Here is a 20,731-nt window from a genome sequence, read left to right on the forward strand (position 1 = left end):
TACACTGACCCAGTGTCCCACTGCAGCCCAGACTGAGCCCCACCCTGGGCCCTTCCTGTCTGTACATTGACCCAGTGTCCCACTGCAGCCCAGACTGAGCCCCACCCTGGGCCCTTCCTGTCTGTACACTGACCCAGTGTCCCACTGCAGCCCAGACTGAGCCCCACCCTGGGCCCTTCCTGTCTGTACATTGACCCAGTGTCTCACTGCAGCCCAGACTGAGCCCCACCCTAGGTCCTTCCTGTCTGTACATTGACCCAGTGTCCCACTGCAGCCCAGACTGAGCCCCACCCTGGGCCCTTCCTGTCTGTACATTGACCCAGTGTCTCACTGCAGCCCAGACTGAGCCCCACCCTAGGCCCTTCCTGTCTGTACATTGACCCAGTGTCCCACTGCAGCCCAGACTGAGCCCCACCCTGGGCCCTTCCTGTCTGTACATTGACCCAGTGCCCCACTGCAGCCCAGACTGAGCCCCACCCTGGGCCCTTCCTGTCTGTACATTGACCCAGTGTCCCACTGCAGCCCAGACTGAGCCCCACACTGGGCCCTTCCTGTCTGTACATTGACCCAGTGTCCCACTGCAGCCCAGACTGAGCCCCCACCCTGGGCCCTTCCTGTCTGTACATTGACCCAGTGCCCCACTGCAGCCCAGACTGAGCCCCACCCTGGGCCCTTCCTGTCTGTACATTGACCCAGTGTCCCACTGCAGCCCAGACTGAGCCCCACACTGGGCCCTTCCTGTCTGTACATTGACCCAGTGTCCCACTGCAGCCCAGACTGAGCCCCACCCTGTGCCCTTCCTGTCTGTACATTGACCCAGTGTCCCACTGCAGCCCAGACTGAGCCCCACCCTGGGCCCTTCCTGTCTGTACATTGACCCAATGCCCCATTGGGGACCATCCAGCCCCGGATATCCGGCAGAATCAGCGCTGGGGGACCGGGTGACTGAGTCTCGTGACCCTGTCGCTGGGCCTCTGACGTCACAATGGGAGACGACGCTCGCTCAGCTCGAGCTGGAAACCGTTAAAGGGCCGTTCGGATTTCAACCTGGAGCGCGGCCGGTTAAAGGGGAGGGACAGGGAATCGGCCAAAAATGTTCACATAATGAGACCAGGAATGGTTATAAATTGAAATGTTCATATAATGAGACCAGGAATGGTTATCAATTGAAATGTTCATATAATGAGACCAGGAATGGTTATAAATTGAAATGTTCATATAATGAGACCAGGAATGGTTATAAATTGAAATGTTCATACAATGAGACCGGGAATGGTTATAAATTGAAATGTTCATATAATGAGACTTGGAATGGTTATAAATTGAAGTGTTCATATAATGAGTCCAGGAATGATTATAAATTGAAATGTTCATATAATGAGACTGGGAATGGTTATGAATTGAAATGTTCATATAATGAGACCAGGAATGGTTATAAATTGAAATGTTCATATCATGAGACTGGGAATGGTTATAAATTGAAATGTTCATATAATGAGACCAGGAATGGTTATAAATTGAAATGTTCATATAATGAGACCAGGAATGGTTATAAATTGAAATGTTCATATAATGAGACCAGGAATGGTTATAAATTGAAATGTTCATATAATGAGACCGGCAATGGTTATTAATTGAAATGTTCATAAAATGAGACCAGGAATGGTTATAAATTGAAATGTTCATATAATGAGACCAGGAATGGTTATAAATTGAAATGTTCATATAATGAGACCAGGAATGGTTATAAATTGAGATGTTCATATAATGAGACCAGGAATGGTTATAAATTGAAATGTTCATGTAATGAGTCCAGGAATGGTTATGAATTGAAATGTTCATATAATGAGACCAGGAATGGTTATTAATTGAAATGTTCATATAATGAGACCAGGAATGGTTATAAATTGAAATGTTCATATAATGAGACCGGGAATGGTTATAAATTGAAATGTTCCACACTTCGTCCGGGTCTGGATTCCCGCAGTGACTCCAGGTGTCTCCTTCCGTTTGAACTGAACTGATTCTCCCTCAACCTGAAACAGATTAAAGATTAAACAGGAAATAAACAGATTGAACAACAGTGTAAATAACAGGGAGACTGGGGTTAATATTTCAATAATAATTACAGACAAATATTACCCATAAAAGGGCCTGAATCCCAGTGATATTTTATTTATTACATTAAACATTAACACAAACACTCACCCGATCCGCTCCAGACTCTTGCGGGTCAGTATGAGGGAGCGGAGAGCGGGGACAGATCGGTCTGTGAAGGAGTTTGATCCCAGGGACAGACCCGTCAGTGACCGGTTTGTGCTGAGAGCGGAGACGAGATCTTCGGTGCAAGAATCTGTGAGACCGACATCATCCAGACTGGGGATCAGAGAGAGAGAAATCACAGGAATCAGGGTAAATCCCCAGTGTTTATTAATAACACTATTACTGATACTACTAATAATGTACAGTGTTTATTAATAACACGATTACTGATACTAATAATAATGTACAGTGTTTATTTATAACAATCTTACTGATACTAATAATAATGTACAGTGTTTAATAATAAAACTGTTACTGATACTAATAATGTACACTGTTTTTTAATAACACTTATTGATACTAATAATAATGTACAGTGTTCATTGAGAACACTATTACTGATATCAATTATAATGTATATTAATAACACTATTATTGATCATATTAATAATGTCGATTATTAGTAGCACTATTAGTGATACTGATATGTATGTACAGAGGTCATTAATAACACTATTTCTGATACTAATAATAATGTACACTGTTTCATAACACTATTACTGATACTAATAATTATATAAACTGTTTATTAATAACACTATGACTGATATTAATATTAATGTACGGTGTTTATTAATAACACTATAACTGATACTAATAATAATGTCGATTATTTATTAATAACACTGTTATGGATACTATCAATAACGTAGTTTATTAGTAGCACTATTACTGATACTGATAATAATGAACAGAATTTATTAATAACACCATTACTGATACTAATAATAATATGCAATGCTTATTAATAACACTCTTACTGATACTAATAATAATGTACACTCTTTAATAACACTATTACTGATGCTAATAACAATATACACTGTTTATTAATAACACTATTACTGATATTAATTATAATGTACAGTGTTAGTCATCCAGTTATTACAAACACAATCTCAAACAGTCTGATACTTACTGCAGTTTCTGTATTTTACAGTCTGGGTTCTTCAGAGCCGCAAACAACAGTTTCACTCCTGAATCTCCCAGTTCATTAATACCCAGGTTCAGATCCGTCAGTGACCGCTTTGTACTGAGAGCGGAGGAGAGATCCTTGGTGCAAGAATCTCTCAGACCGATATCCCATTTGCTGGGGATCAGAGACAGCGAAATAACAGGAATCAATGTAAATCCCCAATGTTTATTAAGAACACTATTGCTGATACTAATAATAATGTACAGTGTTTATTAATAACACTATTACTGACACTTTTATCCCCATCACCCTGAAAACTAATCCTCTTCAAGTACATGTCCAATTACCTTTTGCAAGTTCCTTTAAGCAAGTGCGTTCCAGATCTTCAAAAATATCTCTGTGAAAGGATTTCTCCTCATTTCCCCTCGAGTTCGTTTGAAATTATTTTAAATCTATGCTCTCTGGTCACTGACCAAGTTGCCAAAGGAAACAGTTTCTCCCTATTTGCTCTGTCAACACCCCTCGTAATTTTGAACACGTCTATTCGATCTCCCCGTAACCTTCTCTGGTCTAAAGAGAACAATCCCAGCTTCTCCAATCTCTCCACACAACTGAAGTCCCTCACCCCTGGTATAATTCTGGTAAATCTCCTGTGCACCCTTTTCAAGGCCTTGACATCTTTCCTAACGTGTGATACCCAGAATTGAAAACAATACTCCAGCTGGGGCCTAACCAGTGATTTGTAAAGGTTTAGCTTGGCTTCCTTGTTTTTGTATTCAATGTCCCTATTTATTAAACCAATTATCCCAGGCGCTTTCTTCACCGCATTACCAACTTGCCCTGTCACCTTCAAAGATTTGTGAATATGCGCCCCCAGGTCCCTCTGTTCTTCCTCCTCCCTCAAAATACCATTTAGATTATCCTGTCTCTCCATGTTGTTCCACCCAAAGTGCATCACTTCACACTTATCCGTGTAAAATTGCATCTGCCTTGTGTGTGCCCATTTCAACAATCTGTCTATGTCCTCCTGAAGTCTGCTTCTGATGTGTAACACGCTCGAGGGGTTGAATGACCTCGTCTTATTTAAAATCATTTCCTCGAGGGGCTGAATTGCCTCCTCCTGTTCCAACGTAACAGGCTCCAGGGGCAGAATGGCCTCCTCCTGGTTCTGTGCAACAGGTTCGAGGGGAGGAATTGCCTCCAACTGTTACTATGTAACTGGCACGTGGGGCTGACTGGCCTCCTCCTGTTCCTGTGTAACAGACTCCATGGGCTGAATGGCCTCCTCTTGTTCCTATGTCACAGACTCCAGGGGCTGAATGGCCTCCTCCTGTTCCTGTGTAACAGACTCCAGGGGCTGAATGACCTCCTCCTGTTCCTATGTAACAGACTCCAGGGGCTGAATGGCCTCCTCCTGTTCCTGTGTAACAGACTCCAGAGGCTGAATGGCCTCCTCCTGTTCCTGTGTAACAGACTCCAGGGCCTGAATGGCCTGCTCCTGTTCCTGTGTAACAGACTCCAGGGGCTGAATGGCCTCCTCCTGTTCCTGTGTAACAGACTCCAGGGCCTGAATGGCCTGCTCCTGTTCCTGTGTAACAGACTCCAGGGCCTGAATGGCCTCCTCCTGTTCCTATGTCACAGACTCCAGGGGCTGAATGGCCTGCTCCTGTTCCTGTGTAACAGACTCCGGGGGCTGAATGGCCTCCTCCTGTTTCTATATAACAGACTCCAGGGGCTGAATGGCCTCCTCCTGTTCCTGTGTAACAGACTCCAGGGGCTGAATGGCCTCCTCCTGTTCCTATGTAACAGACTCCAGGGGCTGAATGGCCTCCTCCTGTTCCTGTGTAACAGACTCCAGGGGATGAATGGCCTCCTCCTGTTCCTGTGTAACAGACTCCAAGGGATGAATGGCCTCCTCCTGTTCCTGTGTCACAGACTCCAGGGACTGAATGGCCTCCTCCTGTTCCTGTGTAACAGACTCCAGGGGATAAATGGCCTCCTCCTGTTCCTGTGTAACAGACTCCAGGGGATGAATGGCCTCCTCCTGTTCCTATGTCACAGACTCCAGGGGCAGAATGGCCTCCTCCTGTTCCTGTGTAACAGACTCCAGGGGATGAATGGCCTCCTCCTGTTCCTATGTCACAGACTCCTGGGGATGAATGGTGAGCTTCTGTTCTTGAGTTAAAGTTTGAAGAGACTGAATGGTCCCCTGCTGTTACAGTGTGACAGGCTCGACGCACTGAATGGCCTTTTTCTGTTCCTGTGTTACAGGCCCGATGGTCTTAATGGCCTCCTCCTGTTTCTACAAAACATATTACAGTCGCTGAATGGCCTTCTCCTCTTCCTGTATAACAGGCTCGAGGGGATGAAAGGCCTCTTCCTGCTCTGTGTAAGCGGCACGAGGGGCTGAATGGCCTCCTCCTACTCCTCTGTAACAGACTCGAGGGGCTGAATCGCCTCCTCCTGTTCCTGTGTAACAGGCTCGATGGAATGAATGGCCTCCTCCTGTTCCTGTGTAACAGGCTCGAGGGGTTGAACGGCCTCCTCCTGATCCTGTGTAACAGATTTGAGGGGCTGAGTGGCTACTCCTGTTACTGTGTAATGGGCTTGAGGGGCTGAATGGTCTCCTGCTGTTACTGCGTAACAGCTTCGAGAGGCTGAACGGCCTCCTCCTGTTCCTATGTAAACAACCTGCTTGTTTTTATACTCGAGGCCTCTATAATTTTAAACCGGTTTCTCAACCAGTCCTGCAACCTTCAAAGATTTGTGTACATACACCCCCAGGTCTATCTGTTCCTGCACCCCCTTTAGAATTGTACCATTTAGTTTACATTGCCTCTCCTCATTCTTCCTGCCAAGATGTATTACTTCTCTGCGTTAAATTTCATGTTCCATGTGTCCGCCCATTTCACCAGCCTGTCTATGTCCTCTTGAAGTCTATTACTATCCTCCTCACTGTTTACGATACTTGCAAGCTTTGTGTGATCTGCAAATTTTGAAATTATTCCCCATTATAATTTCTCCCGTCTCAGCCTCTCAGGGACCAACGTTTTGCTTGGAGTCATAGAGTCATAGAGCACGGATAGAGGCCCTTCGGCCCATCGTGTCTGCGCCGGCCATCAAGCCCTGTCTAATCTAATCCCATATTCCAGCATTTGGTCCGTAGCCTTGTATGCTATGGCATTTCAAGTGCTCATCCAAATGCTTCTTGAATGTTGTGAGGGTTCCTGCCTCCACAACCCTTTCAGGCAGTGAGTTCCAGACTCCAACCACCCTCTGGGTGAAAAAGTTCTTTCTCAAATCCCCTCTAAACCTCCCGCCTTTTACCTTGAATCTATGCCCCCTTGTTATAGAACCCCCAACGAAGGGAAAAAGCTCCTTAGTATCCATCCAATCTGTGCCCCTTATAATTTTGTACACCTCAATCATGTCCCCCCTCAGCCTCCTCTGCTCCAAGGAAAACAAACCCAATCTTCCCAGTCTCTCATCATAGCTGAAGCGCTCCAGCCCTGGTAACATCCTGGTGATTCTCCTCTGCACCCTCTCCAAAGCGATCACATCCTTCCTGTAGTGTGGCGACCAGAACTGCACACAGTACTCCAGCTGTGGCCTAACCAGTGTTTTATACAGCTCCATCATAACCTCCTTGCTCTTATATTCTATGCCTCGGCTAATAAAGGCAAGTATCCCATATGCCTTCTTTACCACCTTATCTACCTGTTCCGCCGCCTTCAGGGATCTGTGAACTTGCACACCAAGATCCCGCTGACCCTCTGTCTTGCCTCGGGTCCTCCCATTCATTGTGTATTCCCTTGCCTTGTTAGTCCCTCCAAAGTGCATCACCTCGCACTTTTCCGGGTTAAATTCCATTTGCCACTGTTCCGCCCATCTGACCAACCCATCTATATCGTCCTGCAGACTGAGGCTATCCTCCTCGCTATTTACCACCCTACCAATTTTTGCATCATCAGCGAACTTACTGATCATACCTTTTACATTCATATACAAGTCGTTAATGTAGACCACAAACAGCAAGGGACCCAGCACCGATCCCTGTGGTACCCCACTGGCCACAGGCTTCCAGTCACAAAAACAACCTTCGACCATCACCCTCTGCCTTCTGCCACTAAGCCAGTTTTGTATCCAAAGTGCCAAGGCACCCTGGATTCCATGGGCTCGTACCTTCTTGACCAGTCTCCTGTGGGGGACTTTATCGAAGGCCTTACTGAAATCCAAGTATACCACATCCACTGCGTTACCCTCATCCACACACCTAGTCACCCCCTCAAAAAATTCAATCAAATTAGTCAGACATGATCTTCCCTTGACAAAGCCATGTTGACTATCCCTCATTAATCCTTGCTTCTCCAAGTGGAGACTAATTTTGTCCTTCAGAATTTTTTCCAATAATTTTCCTACCACTGATGTTAGGCTCACTGGCCTGTAGTTCCCCGGTTTTACCCTACTCCCCTTCTTGAATAATGGTATTACATTAGCGGTTCTCCAGTCCTCTGGCACATCCCCTGTGGCCAGAGAGGTTCTGAATATATGTGTTAGAGCCCCCTCAATCTCCTCCATTGCCTCACACAGTAGCCTGGGATACATTTCGTCCAGGCCTGGGGATTTATCCATTTTTAGGCCTGCTAAAACCGCCAATACCTCCTCCCGCTCGATGTTAATATGTTCGAGTATATCACAGTCCCCCTGCCGTATTTCTATGTCTACATCGTCCTTCTCCATAGTGAAAACAGATGCAAAAAATTCATTTAGAACCCCTCCTACATCTGCCGGCTCCACACACAGATTGTCATTTTTGTCCCTAATGGGCCCTATTTTTTCCCTTGTCATCCTCTTACCCTTAATATACTTATAAAACATCTTTGGATTTTCCTTTATTTTGCTCGCCAGTGTTATTTAATGTCCCCTCCTTGATCTCCTAATTTTTTTTTTAAGTATCCCCCTGCACTTTTTGTACTCCTCTAGGGCTTCCTCCGTCTTTAGCCTTTTGTATCTGCCAAAATCCCTCCTTTTTTTCCGAATCCATTCTCGTATATCCCCTGACATCCAAGGTTCCCTGGAGTTCTTGGAACCACCCTTGACCTTTACGGAAACATGTTGCCATTGTATGGTCTCAATCTCCCTTCTGAAAGACTCCCATTGCTCCGATGCGGATTTTCCTACAAGCAGCTGATCCCAGTCCATTTTGGCCAGATCCTGCCTTATCCTATTTAAATCGGCCTTCCCCCAATTTAGAAACTTTATTTCCGGCCCCTCCCTGTCCTTTTCTATGACCACCTTCGCTAATCTTTTCCTTTTTCCATACTTATAGAAGCTCTTACAATCTGTTTTTATATTTCTTGCAAGTTTACTTGCATATTCAATTTTCCCCCTTTTATCAATTTCTTGGTCATCCTTTGCTGATTTCTAAAACTGTCCCAATCCTCAGGCTAACTACTCTTTTTGGCAACATTGTATGTCTCTTCTTTAAACTGAACTTCTCTAGTTAGCCAAGGTTGAATATTTTTTCCCATCTAGTTGTTATTCCTCAAGGGAATGTATATTCATTGGGAATTATGAATTATTTCTTGAAATGTTGGCCACTGATTATCTACTGTCATATCTTTTAATCTAATTTCCCAATCTACCTTTGACAACTTTCCCCTCGTTTCGGATATAACTACATCACTCTTAAACTCAATATGAAATCCTATCATATTATGATCACTGTGTCCCAGAGGATCCTTAACTCTGAGATTACTAATTAACACTTACATTACACAATATTAGATCTAAAATAACCTGTTCCCTAGTCGGTTCCTCGACATATTGTTCTGAAGAACTGTCTCGAAAGTATTCCATGAAATCGCCCTCCAAACTACTTTTGACAATTTGGTTTGCCCATTCTATATGAAGATTACATTCCCTCACGATTACTGCATTGCCTTTGTTACATTCCCCTCGAATTTCCTGATTTATACTCTGTCAAATCCAACAACGACTGTTAGGAGCATTATAAACTAATCCCACAGCACGGGTATGATGCAGAGTAAATCTCTCTCCACACCATCCCATCAAGGCAGGTACAGTACGTGTGAGATACAGAATAAAGCTCCCTTTGCACTGTCCCACCAAACACTCCCAGGGCAGGTACAGTGCGTGCGAGGTACAGAATAAAGTTCCCTCTGTACTGTCTCATCAAACACTCCCAGCGCAGGTGCAACATGGGTGAGATACAGAGAAAAGCTCCCAATACAACTGTCCCGTCAAACACTCCAAGGGCAGATACAGCACGGGTTAGATACAGACTAAAGCTCCCTCTACGCTGTCCCATCAAACACACCCAGGGCAGATACAGCATGTGTTCGATGCAGACTATAGTTCCCTCTACATTGTCCCATCAAGCACTTCCTGGGCAGGTGCATAAGAACATAAGTAATAGGGGCAGGAGTAGGCCACACGGTCCCTCGAGCCTGTTCCCCATTCAATAAGATCAGGGCTGAACTTCTACCTCCGCTCCACTTTCCCGCCCGATCCCCATATCCCTTGATTCCCTCAGTGGCCAAAAATCTATCAATCTCAGCCTTGAATATGTTCGACGACTGATCATTTCAATTAACCAGTAAACACTATCATTACACGATATTAGATCTAAAATAACCAGTTCTCTTGTCGGTTCCTCGACAAATTGTTCGAGAAAACTGTCTCGAATGTATTCCATGAACTCGTCCTCCAAACTAATTTTGCCAATTTGGTTTGCCCAGTCTATATGAAGATTAAAGTCCCCCCACGATTATTGCATTACCCTTATTGCATGCTCCTCTAATTTCCTGATTTATACTCCATCCAACACTATAACAACTGTTAAGGGCACGATAAACTATTCCTACAACATGGGTTAGATGCAGAGTAAAGCTCCCTCGACACTGTCCTGTCAAACACTCCCAGGGCAGTTACAGCACGGGTAAGATACAGAGTAAAGCTCCCTCCACACTGTCCTGTCAAACACACCCAGGGCAGCGACAGCACGGGTTCGATACAGACTGAAGCTCGTACATGAAATACAGAAAGTTGGCATGCAAGCAAAGCAAGCAATTCGGAAGGCAAATGCAATGTTAGCCTTTATTGCAAGACGGTTGGAATACAAAACTAAAGAAGTATTTCTGCAATTGTCCAGGGCTTTGGTGAGAACTCACCTGGAGTACTGTGCACAGTTTTGGTCCCCTTATCGAAGGGAGGGTGTACTTGCCTTGGAGGCAGTGCAACGAAGGTTAATAAATCGCTAATACTTAGGAACAGGAGGAGACCATTCAGTCCCTAGGGCATGTTACACAGGAGCAGGACGAAGCCATTCAGCGCCTCGAACCTGTTATGTAGGATCAGGAGGAGGCCATTCAGCCCCTCGTGCCTGTTTTGTAGGAACAGGAGGAGGCCATTCAACCCCACGAGCCTGTTACACAGGAATTGGTGGAGGTCATTCAGACCTTAGGGCCTGTTACATAGGAACAGGAGGAGGTCATTCAGCCCCTCGAGTCTGTCACGTAGGTACAGGAGGAGGCTATTCAGCCCCGAAGGCCTGTTTCACAGGAAGAGGAGGAGGCCGATCAGCCCCTCAAGTCTGTTACAAAGGAACAGGAGGAGGCCAATCAGCCCTTCAAGCCTGTAAGATCGGAACAGGAGGAGGCCATACAGCCCGTCAAGCCTGTTATACAGGAACTGAAGGCCATTCAGCCCGTCGAGCCTATTACACTGGAAACGGACGAGGCCCATTCAGCCTCTCGAGGCTGTTAAGTAGAAACAGGAGGAGGCCATTCAGCCCCTCAAGGCGGTTACGCAGGAAGAGTCGGCCAATCAGCCCATGAAACCTTTTACATTGGAACAGGAGGAGGCCATTCAGCACCTCAAGCCTGTTACATAAGAACTGGAGGAGGCCATTCAGCCGCATATGCCTGTCACATAGGAACAGGTAGAGTATATTCAGCCCATGGGGCCTGTTGCACAGGAACAGGAGGAGGCCATTCAGCCCCTGGAGCCTGTAATACAGGAGCAGGATGAGGGCAATCAGCCCCTCAAACCTGTTACACAGGAACAGGAGGAGGCCATTCAGCCCCTCGAGTCCGTTAAACAGGAACTGAAGGCCATTCAGCCCCTCAAGCATATTACACTGGAAAAGGACGAGGCCATTCAGCCCCTTGAGCCTGTTACGTAGGATCTCATGGCATCAGGTCAAACATGGGCAAGGAAACCTCCTGCTGATTACCACCTACCGTCCTCCCTCAGCTGATGAATCAGTCCTCCTCCATGTTGAACACCACTTGGAGGAAGCACTGAGGGTAGCAAGGGCACAAAATGTACTCTGGGTGGGGGACTTCAATGTCCATCACCAAGAGTGGCTCGGTAGCACCACTCCTGACCGAGCTGGCCGAGTCCTGAAGGACATAGCTGCTAGACTGGGCCTGCGGCAGGTGGTGAGCGAACCAACACGAGGGAAAAACTTACTTGACCTCGTCCTCACCAATCTACCTGTCGCAAATGCATCTGTCCATGACAGTATTGGTAGGAGTGACCACCGCACAGTCCTCGTGGAGATGAAATCCCGTCTTCACACTGAGGACACCATCCAACGTGTTGTGTGGCACTACCACCGTGCTAAATGGGATAGATTCAGAACGGATCCAGCAGCTCAAAACTGGGCATCCATGAGGCGCTGTGGGCCATCAGCAGCAGCAGAATTGTATTCCAGCACAATCCGTAACCTCATGGCCCAGCATATTCCTCACTCTACCATTACCAACAAGCCAGGGGATCAACCCTGGTTCAATGAGGAGTGTAGAAGAGCATGCCAGGAGCAGCACCAGGCGTACCTAAAAATGAGGTGCCAACCTGGTGAAGCTACAACTCAGGGCTACATGCATGCTAAACAGCGGAAGCAACATGCCATAGACAGAGCTAAGTGATTCCACAACCAACGGATCAGATCAAAGCTCTGCAGTCCTGCCACATCCAGTCGTGAATAGTGGTGGACAATTAAACAACTAACGGGAGGAGGAGGCTCTGCAAACATCCCCATTCTCAATGATGGCGGAGTCCAGCACGTGAGTGCAAAAGACAAGGCTGAAGCGTTTGCAACCATCTTCAGCCAGAAGTGCCGAGTGGATAATCCATCTCAGCCTCCTCCCGATATCCCCACCATCACGGAAGCCAGTCTTCAGCCAATTCGATTCACTCCACGTGATATCAAGAAACGGCTGAGTGCACTGGATACAGCAAAGGCTATGGGCCCTGACAACATCCCAGCTGCAGTGCTGAAGGCTTGTGCTCCAGAACTAGCTGCGCCTCCAGCCAAGCGGTTCCATTACAGCTACAACACTGGCATCCACCCGACAATGTGGAAAATTGCCCAGGTATGTCCTGTCCACAAAAAGCAGGACAAATCCAATCCGGCCAATTACCGCCCCATCAGTCTACTCTCAATCATCAGCAAAGTGATGGAAGGTGTCGTCGACAGTGCTATCAAGCGGCACTTACTCACCAATAACCTGCTCACCGATGCTCAGTTTCGGTTCCGCCAGGACCACTCGGCTCCAGACCTCATTACAGCCTTGGTCCAAACATGGACAAAAGAGCTGAATTCCAGAGGTGAGGTGAGAGTGACTGTCCTTGACATCAAGGCAGCATTTGATCGAGTGTGGCACCAAGGACCCCTAGTAAAATTGAAGTCAATGGGAATCAGGGGGAAAACTCTACAGTGGCTGGAGTCATACCTGGCACAAAGGAAGATGGTAGTGGTTGTTGGAGGCCAATCATCTCAGCCCCAGGGCATTGCTGCAGGAGTTCCTCAGGGCAGTGTCCTAGGCCCAACCATCTTCAGCTGCTTCATCAATGACCTTCCCTCCATCATAAGGTCAGAAATGGGGATGTTCGCTGATGACTGCACAGTGTTCAGTTCCATTCGCAACCCCTCAGATAATGAAGCAGTCCGAGCCTGCATGCAGCAAGACCTGGACAACATCCAGGCTTGGGCTGATAAGTGGCAAGTAACATTCGCGCCAGATAAGTTCCAGGCAATGACCATCTCGAACAAGAGAGAGTCTAACCACCTCCCCTTGACATTCAACGGCATTACCATCGCCGAATCCCACACCATCAACATCCTGGGGGTCACCATTGACCAGAAACTTAACTGGACCAGCCATATAAATACTGTGGCTACGAGAGCAGGTCAGAGGCTGGGTATTCTGCGGCGAGTGACTCACCTCCTGACTCCCCAAAGCCTTTCCACTATCTACAAGGCACAATTAGGAGATCAAGGAGGGGCCATGAAATAACACTGGCGAGCAAAATAAAGGAAAATCATGAGATGTTTTATAAGTATATTAAGGGTAAGAGGATGACTAGGGAAAAAATAGGGCCCATTAGGGACAAAAATGGCAATCCCCAGGCCCGGACGAAATGTATCCCAGGCTACTGTGTGAGGCAAAGGAGGAGATTGCGGGGGCTCTGACACATATATTCAGAACCTCTCTGGCCACAGGGGATGTGCCAGAGGACTGGAGAACCGCTAATGTAATACCATTATTCAAGAAGGGGAGTAGGGAAAAACCGGGGAACTACAGGCCAGTGAGCCTAACATCAGTGGTAGGAAAATTATTGGAAAAAATTCTGAAGGACAAAATTAGTCTCCACTTGGAGAAGCAAGGATTAATGAGGGATAGTCAACATGGCTTTGTCAAGGGAAGATCATGTCTGACTAATTTGATTGAATTTTTTGAGGGGGTGACTCGGCTTGTGGATGAGGGTAACGCAGTGGATGTGGTATACATGGATTTCAGTAAGGCCTTCGATAAAGTCCCCCACAGGAGACTGGTCAAGAAGGTACGAGCCCATGGAATCCAGGGTGCCTTGGCACTTTGGATACAAAACTGGCTTAGTGGCAGAAGGCAGAGGGTGATGGTCGAAGGTTGTTTTTGTGACTGGAAGCCAGTGGGGTACACCAGGGATCGGTGCTGGGTCCCTTGCTGTTTGTGGTGTACAATAATGATTTGGATATGAATGTGAAAGGTATGATCAGTAAGTTCGCTGATGATACAAAAATTGGTAGGGTGGTAAATAGCGAGGAGGAGAGCCTCAGTCTGCAGGACGATATAGATGGGTTGGTCAGATGGGCGGAACAGTGGCAAATGGAATTTAACCCGGAAAAGTGCGAGGTGATGCTCTTTGGAGGGACTAACAAGCCAAGGGAATACACAATGAATGGGAGGACCCTAGGCAAGACAGAGGGTCAGAGGGATCTTGGTGTGCAAGTTCACAGATCCCTGAAGGCGGCGGAACAGGTAGATAAGGTGGTAAAGAAGGCATATGGGATACTTGCCTTTATTAGCCGAGGCATAGAATATAAGAGCAAGGAGGTTATGATGGAGCTGTATAAAACACTGGTAAGGCCACAGCTGGAGTACTGTGTGCAGTTCTGGTCGCCACACTACAGGAAGGATGTGATCGCTTTGGAGAGGGTGCAGAGGAGATTCACCAGGATGTTACCAGGGCTGGAGCGCTTCAGCTATGAAGAGAGACTGGGAAGATTGGGTTTGTTTTCCTTGGAGCAGAGGAGGCTGAGGGGGGACATGATTGAGGTGTACAAAATTATGAGGGGCACAGATAGGATGGATACTAAGGAGCTTTTTCCCTTCGTTGAGGGTTCTATAACAAGGGGACATAGATTCAAGGTAAAAGGCGGGAGGTTTAGAGGGGATTTGAGAAAGAACTTTTTCACCCAGAGGGTGGTTGGAGTCTGGAACTCACTGCCTGAAAGGGTTGTGGAGGCAGGAACTCTCACAACATTCAAGAAGCATTTGGATGAGCACTTGAAATGCCATAGCATACAAGGCTACGGACCAAATGCTGGAATATGGGATTAGAGTAGACAGGGCTGATGGCCAGCGCGGACAAGATGGGCCGAAGAGCCTCTCTCCGTGCTGTTTAACTCTATGACTCTGTGACTCTAAGTCAGGAGTGTGATGGAAAACTCTCCACTTGCCTGGATGAGTGCAGCTCCAACAACACTCAAGAAGCTCAACACCTTCCAAGATAAAGCAGCCCGCTTGATTGGCACCCCATCCACCACCCTAAACATTCACTCCCTTCACCACCGGCGCACTGTGGCTGCAGTGTGTACCATCCACAGGATGCACTGCAGCAACTCGCCAAGGCTTCTTCGACAGCACCTCCCAAACCCGCGACATCTACCACCTAGAAGGACAAGGGCAGCAGGCGCATGGGAACAACACCACCTGCACGTTCCCCTCCAAGTCACACACCATCCCGACTTGGAAATATATCGCCGTTCCTTCATTGTCGCTGGGTCAAAATCCTGGAACTCCCTTCCGAACAGCACTGTGGGAGAACCGTCACCACACGGACTGCAGCGGTTCAAGAAGGCGGCTCACCACCACCTTCTCGAGGGCAATTTGGGATGGGCAATAAATGCCGGCCTCGCCAGCGATGCCCACATCCCGTGAACGAATAAAAAAAAAATTAAAAAAGGAGGAGGCCATTGAGCCCCTCAAGGCTGTAACACAGGAACTGGAGGAGGCCATTCAGCCCCTCAACGCTAATACTTAGGAACAGTTGGAGACCATTCAGCCCCTAGGGCATGTTACACAGTAGCAGGACGAGGCAATTCAGCCCCCTGGAGCCTGTAACACACGAGCAGGATGAGGGAAATCAGCCCCTCAAACCTGTTAGATAGGAACAGGAGGCAGCCATTCAGCCCCTCGCGTCTGTTATACGGGAACTGAAGGCCATTCGGACCCTATTACACTGGCAAAGAATGAGGCCATTAAGACCCTTGATCCTTCTATGTAGGATTAGGAGGAGGGCGTTCAGCCCCTCGAGCCTGTTACACAGGAACAGGAGGAGGTCATTTAGTCCCTCGAGCCAGTCAGATAGGAACTTGAGGAGGCCTTTTCGCCCCTAGGGCCTGTTACACAGAAGCAGGATGAGGCCAATCAGCCCCTTAAGCCTGTTAGATCGGAACAGGGAGAGGCTATTCAGCCCCTCGAGACTGTTATACAGGAAATGAAGGCCATTCAGGCCCTCGAGCCTGTTATACAGGAAATGAAGGCCATTCAGCCCCTCGAGCCTATCATGTGGGATCAGGAGGAGGCCATTGAGCCCCTCAAGGCTTTATCACAGGTACCAGGGGAGGCCATTCAACCCCTCAAGGCTGTTATACAGGAATTTAAGGCCATTCAGCCCCTCGAGCCTATTGCACTTCAAAAGGACAAGGCCATTCAGCCGCACGAGCCTATCATGTAGGATCAGGAGGAGGACATTGAGCCCCTCAAGGCTTTAACACAGGTACTGGAGGAGGCTATTCTGCCTCTCAAGGCTGTTACACAGGAACAGAAGGCCAATCAGTCCCTCAAGCCAGTTACATCGGAAAAGGGGGAGGCCATTCAGCCCCTTAAGGCTGTTACAAAGGAACAGGAGGAGGCCATTCATCCTCTCAAGGCTGTTTCACAGGAACAGGAGGAGGCCGTTCATCCCCTTGAGGCTGTTAAACAGGAACTGGAGGAGGCCATTTAGCCCATCAAGGCTATTTCATTGTAGCAGCAGGAGACCCTTCAACCCCTCGAGCCTGTTACACAGGAGCTGAAGGAGGCCATACAAACCCTCGAACCTGTCGCGTTGGAACAGGAGGAGGCCATTCAGCCCCTCGAACCTGTCGCGTAGGAACAGGAGGAGGCCATTTAGCCCCTCAAGCCTGTTGGATCAGAATAGGAGGAGGCCATTCAGCCCCTCGAGCCTGTCGCATAAGAACAGGGGAGGGGGGGGGGGCATTCAGAACCTTGGGCCTGTTACACTGGAGCAGGATGAGCCCAATCAGCCACTCAGCTTGTTCGATCGCAACAGGAGGCCATTCAGCCCCTCGAGCCTGTTATACCGGAACCGAAGGCCATTCAGCCTCTCGAACCAAATGCACTGGAAAGTCGAGTCCATTCAGCCCCTCGAGCCGGTTAAGTAGGAACAGGAGGAGGCCATTCAGCCCCTCAAGTCTGTTACACAGGAACAGGAGAAGGCCTTTCAGCACCTCAACACTTTTACACAGGAACAGGAGGAGACCATAGTGACTCAGTGATCCCAGTTACCCCTCAATGCTCCACAGATATCTCACAGCGACCCACTGATCCCACAATGTCCCAGTGATCGCACAGTTTCCCAGTGATCGCACAGTTTCCCAGTGATCCCACAGTATCCCACAGTGACCCAGTGATACCGTTGTGCCCCAGTGATCCCATGGTGTCCCAGTGATCCCGCTGTGTCCCACAGTGATTCCTCAAAAACACAGTCATCCCACGGTGACCCAATGATCTCACTGTGAACCTACAGTGATCCCAGTGATCCCACAGTGTCCCACAATGATCCCACAATGACCCAGTGACACCACAGTGACCCAATAATCCCACAATGACCCAGTGACACCACAGTGACCCAATGATCCCACAGTGACCCAGTGATCACAGTGACCAAGTGATCGCTCAATACCCCACAGAGATCGCACAGTGATCACACTGTGCTCCCAGTGATCCCACAGTAACCCAGACACAACTCACGTGAGCCCCATTGGGTGCAGCCTGTGGTGAAGGGCTCGGTCAGTCCCCTCTGGAGAGAAAGCTTCTTCTCCAAGGATTCCTCTTCCTCCCAAAATTTCTCTTTCCACGTCTTCATGTTACGGCATTTCCACAAAAATAATCCACTACAGAGAGAGAAATAAGGAATTGATTAAAAACAAAGCAAGAGATGAAAAAAGCACAGCGAGAGCCCAGAGTTCCCTCACACTCACACTCACTCACATTCATTCCGTTCCATAGGCAATCTCTCAGCAAACACCATTGATAAAATCCCCAGTTACAAATCTGAGACTCTAAAGAAAAGGGAGGAAAGTTGGGAGAGAGAGAGAGAGAGAGAGAGACACTCGTGACAGACTGAAGAGCGCATGTTGTTTCACTCTTTCTCCAATACAAGTTTCCAGGGTTTTCTCTCCTGCTTTGCCACTCACTCATTCCCCCTAAAAGGTGCCGGTCTGACTCTCTGTCCTGGTCAATGTTTGCTGCAGGGTCCAAACTGCCCCGAGTTCGTTTTCTCTTCTGTTCCTGGAACAGGGAACAAAAAGGTGAACGAACTTTCCCTTTGCTCTTTTCTCTTGTTTTAATTAGCAGTGGATAAAAAGCCTGTAGTTTGTGGTCAACGTTCAGTTTGTGGCTTTTCCAATTAGCCAAAGAGTTCAAATAAATTCATGTCATTTCAAAGAACTAAAGCAAAGAACTTAAAACAAATAGACAGCAAGATCCCTCACAAAGTTACAGGGACAATCTCTCAGCAACATTCATTTACACAGAAACAAAGCCCAGTTTATAAAGGAGATAAATGTAAAGATTGAGAGACAATCTTTACAGACATAACAACTTGTATTTATATATTACAGCGACAACTACAACAACAACTTGTCTATATATATATATATATATATATATATATGTATATATATATATATATATATTTACACATTATCACTACTACATGGCCCAGATAAGGATCGGGGGTGGGGGAGAACATAAGAACATAAGAACATAAGAAATTGGAGCAGGAGTAGGCCAATCGGCCCCTCGAGCCTGCTCCGCCATTCAATAAGATCATGGCTGATCTGATCCCAACCACAAATCTAAAGAACACAAGAAGTCGGAGCAGGACCCGGCCACATAGCTGAGAGGGAAATGGGATCGCCCTTTTAAAGAGTGAGCCCAGGCAAGGTGGGCCGAATGGCCTTCTCCTGTGTTGTACCCACTATGATACTATGAACAACAACTTCAAAGTCTATGACAGGAAACAAAATAGCCGCCTCTACGGTAGAGATCTTACTGAGGGGCAAACTGGATATCATATCTGGGGGCAAGGTGGCCATCTTATTGGGGTCAAGGTGACCTTGTTAAACAAAATGGCCGTCCTGAAGCTTTAACAAAATTGCTGCCATGAACCTGAAACGAAATGGCTGCCAGTAATGCAGACATCTGGATGAAAGGTAGGTCGGCCATCTTAGTGAGGGCCAAGGTGGGCATCTTAAACAAAATGGCTGTCATGAAGATTACTCAAAATAGCCGCATTGAAACTGAAGCAAAATGGGCAACCAGTAAGGGTGAGGGGCAAGGTGCAGCTTGTTACGGTGAGAGAGACGGAGAGGGTTCATTTGCTCTTCCTGTTAAATCACTGTTGCACTATAGTTAAAGGTACAAACTGAGTGAGACTGGTACTAGCTGGTGTTTAACACGAAGACAGCGGTGCAGTGAGGGAATTAAACACCAAAATGTGGACTTCTGCAACAAAAATGGATTAACATTTAATTATTTGGATGCAATGCTTAATGAGAAGGAGAGACCAGACATTCGGAGGAAAGGTCCAATTAGCCATTTCGTGTAGAGAATGTAATTCTAGCTTCTATTAAATAAATCAGAGTAAAATTGGACTGAATCTGAATGTAGTTCTGATCTGGGATTTAGTTCATTTGTCCAGTATTCATATTTTTCTTTAAACTGAAACAATAACAGTATTTGTAACAGTAACAGATCAGGAGAGTGCTGCGGGACCCTGTCCAGTTTAGTAACACAGCAGAAGGGGTAAGAGTACATTGTGATTTATTACAGAATCCAGCAGCTCACTGGGAAAGTTACACACGGTTCAGATGGAGGAGCAGAAAGGAGCAAAGTGATTTTACACTTTAATTTGGGGCAATGACTTTTTGTTTCCACGAGGTTTAATTTTCCATTTAACTTGATGAGTTCTTTTTCCTAAAGAAACTTCAGGCACAAACCATGGCGTTATGAACAAAACATTCATTTATTATTATTAATACACTGGAACAAGCGACATTACAAATTAAGCAACAACTTGGGTTTATGCCCAATTTAGAATTGCTTTAATCACAATAAAACAACACATTCTGAATTCGCAAAATGTATAACCGTTTGGAAAACAAATGTCTATCTTAGACTAAGCCAAAAACGAAACTTGTCCACTGATGGTTGGCTCAATCTTGCCGGGAAGATTCCGGGCATTTTGATGGATCGTGTTGTAGTTTCGCGTGACTTGTTCTTGTAGCCAGGTCATCTGCTTCACAGGCAATCTGTAAATCATGCTGGGAGGTAGCGAGCAATCAGGAAGATTCCAGGTGAGGTGGTGCTACCAGGAAGTGAAAGGTGAGTTTGCAGCAGTCGCGGTGGATCTATGTCTCTCCCCACTCAACTTCTGCCCAGCTTTTAAAGAGATTTTTTAACACAGAATAACACCTCTGGGACGGTGACTTGCAACAATAGGTTCCTACGAATGCAACCCACGATTGATTGACACTTCCCTTGTTTTCTCTCAGTGTCCACAACGTAACGAAGTTAATTCGGCAGGTGTTCAAACTACCTCTAGCCCTCCTGGAATCGTTCTTCTTGCTCT

The 20,731-nt window shown here is 46.9% G+C and overlaps 1 protein-coding gene across 1 annotated transcript in view; it reads right to left on the minus strand.

Annotated features, from left to right (window-relative positions):
* Positions 1-1,939: 1,939 nt before the first annotated feature.
* Positions 1,940-20,731, minus strand: part of LOC137316332 (probable G-protein coupled receptor 139) — a 64,119-nt gene continuing 45,327 nt past the window's right edge. Inside the window, exons 4-6 of the mRNA XM_067980397.1 lie at positions 20,326-20,411; positions 3,242-3,412; positions 1,940-2,036 (exon numbers count right to left, since the gene is read on the minus strand). Coding sequence (XP_067836498.1) covers positions 1,940-2,036; positions 3,242-3,412; positions 20,326-20,411 — 354 coding nt within the window. The remainder of the gene's footprint in view (positions 2,037-3,241; positions 3,413-20,325; positions 20,412-20,731) is intronic.

The sequence above is a fragment of the Heptranchias perlo genome, unplaced genomic scaffold (assembly GCF_035084215.1).
Source record: "Heptranchias perlo isolate sHepPer1 unplaced genomic scaffold, sHepPer1.hap1 HAP1_SCAFFOLD_59, whole genome shotgun sequence".
In the NCBI taxonomy this organism is placed as follows: Eukaryota; Metazoa; Chordata; class Chondrichthyes; order Hexanchiformes; family Hexanchidae; genus Heptranchias; species Heptranchias perlo.